General features: G+C 45.6%; 1 protein-coding gene across 1 annotated transcript in view; it reads left to right on the forward strand.

Annotated features, from left to right (window-relative positions):
* Window positions 1–664: 664 nt before the first annotated feature.
* The window catches only part of T265_08155 (hypothetical protein), a gene marked incomplete at both ends in the record, with an annotated part of 34,093 nt that continues 23,899 nt past the window's right edge, over window positions 665–10,858 (forward strand). Inside the window, 2 exons of the mRNA XM_009173875.1 lie at window positions 665–748; window positions 1,514–1,753. Coding sequence (XP_009172139.1) covers window positions 665–748; window positions 1,514–1,753 — 324 coding nt within the window. The remainder of the gene's footprint in view (window positions 749–1,513; window positions 1,754–10,858) is intronic.

Raw genomic sequence — 10,858 nt, forward strand, 5'->3', positions numbered from 1 at the left:
AATTGACAAACGCGACAGTTGCTAAACGAACGGTAAATTATGGGCTACGCACTCACGGCTTCATTAAGGTTAGCCTCATTCCAAGGCGGAAAAAGCCAATTGACCGTTTCGATATTTTTGTACACGGTTGCTGACATCCCCAAGTTTTGAGAGGGCCGTGTGCGAGATTCATGTCTGACGTTTGTACGGTGGGATAGTTTTTGCTGTTAGATGACAGTATATTGACGGTTGATGCACCAAATCGGGCGAGACTGCTGGATGGTTTGCCGTAAGTCTGAAAGGGTTGAATTGCCCTACGTAGACAAGTCACAAGGAAGATTAAATGTTTTCATAAAAGAAACTACTCACAAGGTTACTGAAAATTCTTCGACAGCCGGCGACCGGTTCCGTCATTCTTGGGGCTGATCAGGTAGGCGCAGTTCGCGAGTTTCTATCAATCTTATGTTCTATATGAACCGAAATTGGACTATTTTCGAGAACTGCACTCATTTGCAAATCGATTTGGTTTTCATAAGAGACTCAACTGAATCTGTCGTATACGATATTCTACGACTGAATGTGCTGCACCCTGGCCGCCTCATGATTCAGTTGGCACGATATTCCAGATATCGCAGTGTATTTTCATAAAAGAAACTACTCACAAGGTTGCTGAAAACTACGGTCCATGTCACAAAGACTGATAGCCGATGCGGTAGAAATCGCCAAGCATTCCAGTATTAACAGAATAGAAGGCGTGGTGCTGACAAGCGTGTGGAGAATGGTCTTGGATCAGTCGACGTAACACTTGTTGGTGTGTGACTATCAGAAGGAGGACTAGTCACATCATAAACGAGAGGTTCAATTGCGTCTCCCGTGAAAACCTAATTGATTTGCAAATGAGCGTATTTCTCGAAGACAGTCCACTTTGAGTTCGAGTAGAACATAAGGTTGACGGGGGGACTGCGCTTACCTGATGAGCTCCAAGAAGGGCGAAACCGGTCATGGGCTGTCAAACAGATTTCAGCAACCTTGTGAGTAGCTTCCTTTATGAAAATATATTGCGATTTCTCGAATATCGTGCCAGCTGAAACATGAGGCTGCCTGTGTGCAGCACATTTAGTTAAGTCTCTCGTGAAAACCAAACTGGTTTGCAAATGAGTGTATTTCTCGAAGACTAAATGTGTCTCGAGACGGAAAGAGGCAGGAATAAACCTTGTTCGATGCTTTCCAGAATAAAACTGCACCATATCCGAGGACCCAAATGACGGTTGGCCCACATTGGTTATTCATCTCAAGCTTCTAATCCGTACCATTTGGTTTTCCTCAATCGGTCGAGAGTCACCGACGAGCGGAAAGCACTCCCATCCGGTCTTCTAAGCTTTTGAGATTAGTACAGTTTACTAGCGTATGTTGAATCCCGTTACCGGAATGCTCTCTACCTGAGTTCCAGCTTTCCATCCCCGGCCCTCCTGATATCGTGCGGCTCATTTTTTGCCAAATAACCTGACAGCTTTATTTACGAATCTCATTTCAGATGCGGCCCTTGTCGCACAAACCAGACGATCAGAAACCATCCAAATCAGACGTGAAGTCAGTTCCTTCCAATCCTCCGTCAAAACGACCCCGTATCGCGGGCAAAGCGAAAAATTCTGTTTCATCAACAATGATGGCCAAACGTTGGTTTGGTGGCCACCTAATGGAGGCAATGAAAGATCCCAAGGTTGTCGTGAAACAATCGGACTTGTGGGTCATCATTCGAGACAGATATCCAAAAGTGAGTCTGCTTTTTCCTCGCATAGCTGTCGGGACATTTTGACTCAGGCACATTTGGTTGACAGTATTCAACTGACTGCTCGGAGATGGGCTTCCCTACATTGGTTATTCATCTCAAGCTTCTAATCCGTACCATTTGGTTTTCCTCAATCGGTCGAGAGTCACCGACGAGCGGAAAGCACTCCCATCCGGTCTTCTAAGCTTTTGAGATTAGTACAGTTTACTAGCGTATGTTGAATCCCGTTACCGGAATGCTCTCTACCTGAGTTCCAGCTTTCCATCCCCGGCCCTCCTGATATCGTGCGGCTCATTTTTTGCCAACTAACCTGACAGCTTTATTTACGAATCTCATTTCAGATGCGGCCCTTGTCGCACAAACCAGACGATCAGAAACCATCCAAATCAGACGTGAAGTCAGTTCCTTCCAATCCTCCGTCAAAACGACCCCGTATCGCGGGCAAAGCGAAAAATTCTGTTTCATCAACAATGATGGCCAAACGTTGGTTTGGTGGCCACCTAATGGAGGCAATGAAAGATCCCAAGGTTGTCGTGAAACAATCGGACTTGTGGGTCATCATTCGAGACAGATATCCAAAAGTGAGTCTGCTTTTCCCTCGCTTTATTGGTTGCATGGATGTCGGGACATTTTGACTCAGGCACATTTGGTTGACAGTATTCAACTGACTGCTCGGAGATGGGCTTCCCTCAGCAGCGAACAGGGCTTGGACAAGTCGTCCACATCTGATCTAGTTCGACCGGATCCAGTAGACGTGAGGAGAACAAAGTTAATGAAGAAAGTTTGTTTTCTTTTGGTTTTCACGAGAGACTCAACTGAATCTCTCGTTTATGATATTCTACAACTGAATGTGGTGCACACAAGTCGCCTCATGTTTCATTTGGCACGATATTCGAGATATCGCAGTATATTTTCATGGAGTAAACTACTCACAAGTTTTCTGGAAACTCTTCGACAGCCCACGACCGGGTTTGCCCTTCTTAGGGCTCATCAGATAGGCGCAGTTCCCGAGTTTCCGTCAACCTTACGTTCTACTTGAACACAAATTGGACTGTCTTCGAGAAATACACTCACTTGCAAGTTCCTTTTATGGGTTCAAGTAGATCATAAGGTTGACGGAAACTCGGGGACTGCGCCTACCTGATGAGCCTCAAGTGGGGCGAAACCGGTCGTGGGCTTTTGAAGAGTTTTCAGCAACCTTGTGAGTAGTCTTCTTTATGAATGCTTGTTTCCTGTTACTGATCCTCTTTGTCACTGCATCACAAATCTGTGTGATACCATAACTCACGTATAAATTTCATATGAAAATGAAGACCTCGTACTCTTTGAAGAAAGAACGTACACAGTTCGATCGATCGTGGAGTCACATGGGTGGCGTCAAGGTCAGACAAGTTTGTGGGACCGGATTTTTTCACAATGACCAGCTCAAGTTCAGATGTCACACCAGTTTGTTTTGGACATAACGGACGTCGATCCACATGCAGTCCTGAGCTTGTTAGTGGTCACACTCTCTTGGAGAACCGCAAAATCATGATAATCTAGCGTGATTTTTAGTTTGTTCGACTCCTTCTGACAGATAATCATTTGCAGTCTGATCTCTGTTCACTGGTCGAAGTTGCCATAGCTGAGTGAGCGATGCTGAGCAGTCGAACCGCACAGTATGAACTAACCGTGATATCCACTTGCAGACCAATCAGGTTTTTTCGGGAAATTCACCTGGAACCGAGCTGAATCTCTCGTTTACCATGTTCTTAAGCAACTGAATGTGCTGCACCTGGTCGCCTGATGGTTCACTTGGTACGATATTCGAGCTATCGCGATACATGAAGTTGGTAAAACCTATCCGGCAGCCCACGGCCGGTTTCGTCCATGGAGCTGGCTCATTAGGTGAGCGCAGTCTCTGAATTCCCATTAATTTGGGTTCAATTAGAACGTAGGATTGACGGGAACTCGTGGATTGCGCCTACCTGGTGACTCAGCCCCAAGAAGAAAGAAACCGGTCATGGGTTGCCGAGGTGTTTTCAGCAACCTTATGAGTAGTGTCTTACATCTATAGCGGTGGTATACTTTTGATGCCATCTGCCCAATTTGACGATGAAATGCCGTACTTCGCACGTTCCCATTGGTCCACCAGTTTAGTTTGAAGGAAAATTTAAAAAGTTTGAAGGGGGAACTTTACCTAAAGGAAACTACTCACAAGGTCGCTGAAAACTCTTCAAAAGCCCACGACCGGTTTCGCCCTTCTTGAGGCTCATCAGGTAAGCGCAGTCCCCGAGTTTCCGTCAACCTTAAGATCTACTTGAACTTTGCCGTCTCCCCGGTGCTATATGCTACTTATAAATGAGAATGTTCCCACTTGATTCTCTTCGTGGCACTTTGATCGGCTACGATAGTGATAAATTGATTGATTGACTGACTGACTAGCTGGCTGGCTGTTCCACTGATTGTTCGTTTGTTTAATTGATTGAATGATTGCTTGATTAACAGGGAACCGATAGTATATGTAGGTAAATTTAGATCCGGTCAACTCGTTGTCAGGGGGGTGAAACATGCTTCAGAAAGCATTTCATTGTACGGGGAAACGATTTTTCGATCCCGCGGATGTCGTTACTAGAAGAGGATTACTGCAAAATAACGGGCAGTTGCTGTGCGAACGTTACAGGCTGTAAATCTCGGTTAGGAGGCTTTTTTCACTGTACAAATACCACAGAAGCTCACATATCTGACGTTTGATCTAATTATCTTGTAGAAAGCAAGTCTCGTCATATGCAAAATTATAACAGTGCTGCACTTTTCATGCGATGTTTCATAGTCAAACTGCAGCCACGGGTCCATCTTGTGCAGTTTAACAGTACTTTTGTCATGGTTACTGTCCTCGTATTGTTTTTTTACAAAAAAAAACAGTCGCTAAATTCTTTTCACACCGCAAACTCACCTGAAAATATGGGTACTTTTACCGTACACGCGTTCGCCGCTGCACCAGCGACACTACTGAAAGTAAACCCACCACAGTTGTATTGACATTATAATCTGGTTACGCCCCCGTTCTATGCGACAGCATCTCTTCTTGCTGATGTCTTCAGAACTCTGCAGAAGGATTCCCCTCTGCGATCCTCATCACATTGCTATTCTCTCCCAATCCGGCACTTTAAACGTTGTTCCTAGGCTCCATACAACGCATGCATCGGTGTTTTTATGACTGAACTTTCACGTAAGTGGACGAGTGGTGAACCTGAGAGTACAAAAGACCAAGGACAACAAGACACGCCAGATTTCAGCAGGCGCCGAAGTCGCATTCTTCGGTACTTCCACCGAACCTGATGGTCTTCTTGCAGTTGATGGCGGCTCACTGTCATTCTGTAGCGGGACATCGTTAGTCCAAAGACCACCGTTGCCGATGATGAGTTTGTTCACTGCCTTGTCACCGTGTACCTGATGGTGCACAACCGCAAATTATTTCGGTTAAAAATAATAATATACTGGTCACAAAACGCTTCTGTGACGACTACAAATGCCTATTTCTGTGGGGAAAAAAGAGAAGTAAACACTTGAGTGAGCTTTTTAACAAACTATTTGTTACTTGTACTAACCATTCCTAGTTATTGGAAACGGGCTGCCCCCTGACATTCTATGGTAAGCTATCCGTCCCCCTTTAGTAATAATATTCGATCAGCCCTTCGGTGCCTAGCTGTCATGCAACCCGAAAGAAATGCTGCCAGTTTGCCTAAACCCAGACAGGAGCAGTCGAGATGCAGAGGTGGGGTTCGACCCAAGGACCTTCCTTCTCCATTTGGAAGAATTTTATTAATAGTTTGAGAATAGGGTTTGTCGTTGCGTCTTTGACCATTTCTGAGAGCTGACTAGACTTCAGCTCCAGTTGACCAGATTGCGACGAGATGCCTGAAGTGGTTAGGGCGCGAATTTACTAATGGGAACATACGTGGTTCGAACCCGACCTCTGCCACTCGACTCCCAGCTGGCGTGTTTTCTTCGGCTGGCACGGCAGCTAGGCACCGGAAGGGTGTTACAGCTGAACCGGTTGACCACGCTTCCCCGTTAGGTGATTTCAACGCTAAGGTCAGCAGGCATGCGGAATCCTGAGACTCCTTTAAATCTAACTATGTAAATTTGTGGACGATAAATGCAGTATTGAAATTTTCAATGGTAAGCACGTTGTGAATATGAACACCTAATCGACGGTTTCACTGCCTATCACAGAGATGTGGGTTTGACCATAAACATGAGGCGCAAAGCTGACTGTTAGATGAATGATACCTCAGAATACCAGGTTCTCGTCAACCGGGGCGAAAGCGCGATAAAACTGAACGCTTGTCAAACTGTGCGAAATGGTGAGACATTCGTGGCATGGCCGATATATAACCATGTCACATGCACACCAAAAGGGCAATCATGCCGAAACGCCTGTGGCTGAATGATCAAATTTGGCCACTCGCCTTGTTCGTCTCTGTCCAGGTGTCGAGATCACACCACGTCACATCCGCTCAGCTGGTCGCATGCTGTTAAGCCATCCACGCACCTGCTTTCGAGAGCCTGTGGTGAGCGATGTTGACCTTTGGGTCGCGCACATGTACTTTTCATGTCTGGACGCGTCCTGACACGGGAGCTGCGGACAACCATTGAGTAACTAGAGCATGAAACTACTGTGAAGGATGCCTTTTCTTCCGCAACTCTGTTCGCGGGTTGAGAACGAACACTGGCGTTCTGAAAGATGTCAAGGACGTAGGGGAAATGGAAGCAAAGTCGGCAGACGAATGAAGACTTCCGCGGACTTAGCCTTCTGTCTTAAGCAGGCAAGAATTTACTCACACCTGTCTGAATCGACTGCATTGCATCACAGAGGATAGTGGCTCTGAAAGTTGGCTGGAAGAATTCGAAGTGTGAACACTGAACGGAACCAATCGCTCTCTAGACTGTCTATGAGCACCTCCAAAGCTGTCAACTCAGTCAAAAACAGGGCACTATGTATTGTTTTTACAGGATGTAACCACCCAAGTTCCTTGTGTTTGTTTTGTTGATCGATCGGCACACGCTCTTGTTGTGCGTTCAGAAGCACCCTGGTCTGTTAATCAGGTTTCTAATTATTTTATTTATTGAATTACTAGAAAAGGATGTCTTTTACATCTTGCATACTTGCTGCCATCTTGGACTACATTTTACACGTTTGTTGCTGTAAAGGGTGTACGGAATGGAAGTAGCCCACAACTATGCATACCAACATCTGAGATCGCACGTTAAGGTTGTTGCTGAGGCGCTCCACGAAGTATTCCACAGCATGCGGCTAATTGTCTTCTGCAAACATGCTACCTGGAGACTCTGTTGCAAAGGTATTCGGTAAAGATTCGTTTGTGGGACATGTGATACTCGCTGCCAGCAGAGTTCCATCATTCATTCCATACTACTCAAGTCGGAACAGACCAAAGTATTTATTGACCAAACCTTGCCTTCAAGTTTTACAAGCTGTTTCCCAACTCTTCGAGCTCATCGAATAGGCCTAGCCGCCGAGGTTTCGTCAAACTTGTTTCCTTCCTTGTACTCGAGTGCAGATTGATGTTGATCTGACGATGATCTCCAACTGGTTTGCACTGCACAGGCATAGTGATGATGATCTCCAACTGGTTTGCACTGCACAGAAGCCGTCTCACGCTTCAGACATCAAAGTATCTGTATCGACCCAAAACTCATCGACTGTCACTATCAAACCTTAGTGTTTCCTATAATTTGCCCAGTCACATTTCTGTTCAGTGGCTCGGTTCTGGAGAATTCTCACCATGATTTTGCGGTGTCTGAAATGAAGTGGGGCTGGCAGTCACGGTTTTAGATGACAATCTTACACGCCATTGTGTACTGCTTCGCTAGGTCGAGGAACTTAGAGAACACCTGCACTGATGGGCCTGTGGGCAGCACTGACTGTACACGTTATCTGTCTGTGTGTGTGTACGTACTTTCAAAGGCGGTCACCCAAAAGGACTAGACGCCGTATCTTGTGCTGTAGCTATAGTCTAAATGCCTACAAAATATAATGATGCCCCCTAGTAGTGATACAAATATCGATTTCTCCCAACTTTGTCTATCAAAATGATGAGGACTCTTTTGTGAACGTCACGACAGCAAATCGGCAAGACTGGTGGCCAATTTAGAGAGGTGGTCGCTCTGGAAAGTTATGTCGTTAAGCCACCGAGCCAATTTTAACTGGGAGACCCACCTACGACTGGAACTTTTGATGGTCTTTACTGCGTTTTAAATCGTTTCTTCCCTTTAATATTGGCATTCTTCAGGATTTTCACAAGAGTGAAACAATAAAACGACATTTTCGTAAAGGAAACTACTCACAAGGTTGCTGAAAACTCTTCGACAGCGCACGACCGGTTTCGCCCTTCTTGAGGCTCATCAGGTAGGCGCAGTCCTCGAGTTTCCATCAACCTTATGGTCTACTTGAACCCAACTGGGACTGTTATCGAGAAATACACTCATTTGCAAATCAATTTGGTCCCCACGATAGACTCAACTGAATCTCTCCTTTCTGATATTCTACAACTGAATGTGCTGCACACAGGCCGCCTCATGATTTAGTTGGCACGATATTCGAGATATCGCCTGTGTGTAGCACATTCAGTTGTAGAATATCAGAAACGAGGGTATCAGTTGAGTGTATCGTGAAAACCAGATTGATTTGCAAATGGGTGTGTTTCTTTAAAACGACCTTGTTTATCCAATTTTCCACAAGCTTTGATTCTACGCAATCCCAACCAAATCATTGATTGCACTTTAGCACGGTGGACACTAAATGACTCTTGCGTAACTATAGAATGGATTTTTCCGTTCCTTTGACTGTGGCACCCCACGTGAACTGCCTTGCTCTAAATTTGTGAGATAACGTAGAATCGGAAGCAAAAAAGACCAATGTGAGCGAAACTCTAGCGTACGTTGTTGAACTGGTGGAATGGACCAATCAGAGTAGGACGCGACGTCGTGCAAGCTAGGGCTTCAACCAATCCTATTACTGCGTAAAATTTTGCATTTGACGTGTCGCTTGTACAACGTCAGCAGCTCGTGTCGAATGAATGATTCACAAAACTATGTGGATGCTCAGGGTTTTTCGTATTTTATGTAACACAAGTGGAAGCGGCGAGCTTGCACTGCACGTGAAACTATGTAACAATCGAGGTACTGTGTGAGCACGGATCGGCAGTACGTTTCGGTTTGGTGAACAGAAAACTGGGTAGACAAGTGTTGCCTGTGGGTGTGTGTAGACTTCTGTGGTTATATCATTTCGTTCGGTATACCAACAGTCATTTGGTATACCATCATACTACGGTCACTTCCAAACGATGTATTGGTAAGACGCTTGCTATCGAATTGTATGGGTCAGTGAACAAACCAACGGCTATCTACGTTGTCTGAGCTACCAGCATTCTCCTGAATAGCACACAGTCAGTTGTGATGTATAGCAGGCGTGGAAGACCTGTGTAGGAACAATGTCACTCCACAAACAGTATGTGAATGCACCCCCTATTCTGTCCCTCGCTGCACTCCTTGGATTCTCTTGCGATAACTCACCTCACGTGGCCAAATGGACGTCAAACAAATAACTGATGTGCTGACAAAGTTAACAATAGGAATACAGGACTAACACGCAGATGCGTGTTACTTCCAAACTGCGCATGAAATCAACGTGACACTGCCTACATAATGAAGGGCATAAAGGGGAAGGCACTAATTTGCAAATCAATTCGGTTCTACAACTGAATGTGCTGCACACAGGCGATATCTCGAATATCGTGCCGACTGAAACATGAGGTGGCCTGTGTGCAGCACATTCAGTTGTAAAATATCATAAACGAGAGATTCAGTTGATTCTCTCGTGAGAACCAAATTGATTTGCAAATTTGCGTTCAAGTAGAACATAAGGTTGACTAGACCTCGGGGACTGCGCCTACCTGGTGAGTCAGCCCCAACAAGGGCGAAACCGGTAGTGGTCTGTCGAAGAGTTTTCAGCAACCTTGTGGGTAGTTTCCTTTATGAAAAGGCATAAAGGGGACTTTAAAACTGGATTAAAAAGCAGTGGACTTATTGTCAGGACGCGTCCCGAAATGAAAAAAGTACATGTGCAGAGAGCGACGCGTCCCCAAGGTCACCAACGGTTGCACACGTTCCGGATAGCAGGTGCATTGGTGGAGCTTACCAAACACGGCTTAGCAGCATGCGACCAGCGGAGTGGGTGTGAATTTGCTCACTCCAGGAACGTCGCGATTGACTGTAAACGAACAAACAAGTGAATCACCATATTTGGCCATTTAGTCATCCTACGTATTTCGCAGAAGCTCTGTATGTTTGTCTTGACACTATAGCCACGTTCCGACACTTTAAGCTATCCCAGACAAAGCGGAACAAGAAATCAAGTGCCCACTGTAGCAAGCGATGACGCAGAGACAATACACGTCCATGTCGGTGGAAAGCGTAGATTCGTGCGAAAATCCGAGTGTGCATGCTCCACCTTAGTCAGATTGCTAGAATGACCTGATTAGTGATGGCTCTGTGAAGTAGATGTTCTACCGTTAAAGCTCTATCAGAAAACCTTCATGAATGGCCGGATAACAACAGTAGGAGACGGTTTTTGCGGAACGGAAATTGTTTGAACGCTCTTGTCAACCTTAGTAGTAGTAACTAGCAAACAAATGTGCAAGTGTAATTTCAAATCCTAACTGTAAGACCGTAAACATTGTGTAACCGGGTGGATGCAGCACCTGACTCAGTTCTTTTGTTGAACACAGACGGATATGCACTGCTGATGAGCTCTAATAAGAGCGAAACTCGAGTCCAGTGCTTCCCTTTGGTGTGGACTCACCGGAATAATAACGCCAGAACGGGAACACGGCCGCTCAAACGAGAGTGGTGTGTCTATGAACAAAATACCTATCCCGCAAAACCCAAAAATTGCAACGAAAAATCTGCCCAGTGGGTTTCAAGCGTGTGCCACGCTACCTGACTGGAAAGTCCTGACTGGCGGGTCACTCGATCGTCACAACGAGGAAAGTTACTGGGCCGTCGTTCGATGAGTCGGGCACACCA

This window comes from Opisthorchis viverrini, assembly GCF_000715545.1.
Source record: "Opisthorchis viverrini unplaced genomic scaffold opera_v5_204, whole genome shotgun sequence".
Taxonomy (NCBI): Eukaryota; Metazoa; Platyhelminthes; class Trematoda; order Opisthorchiida; family Opisthorchiidae; genus Opisthorchis; species Opisthorchis viverrini.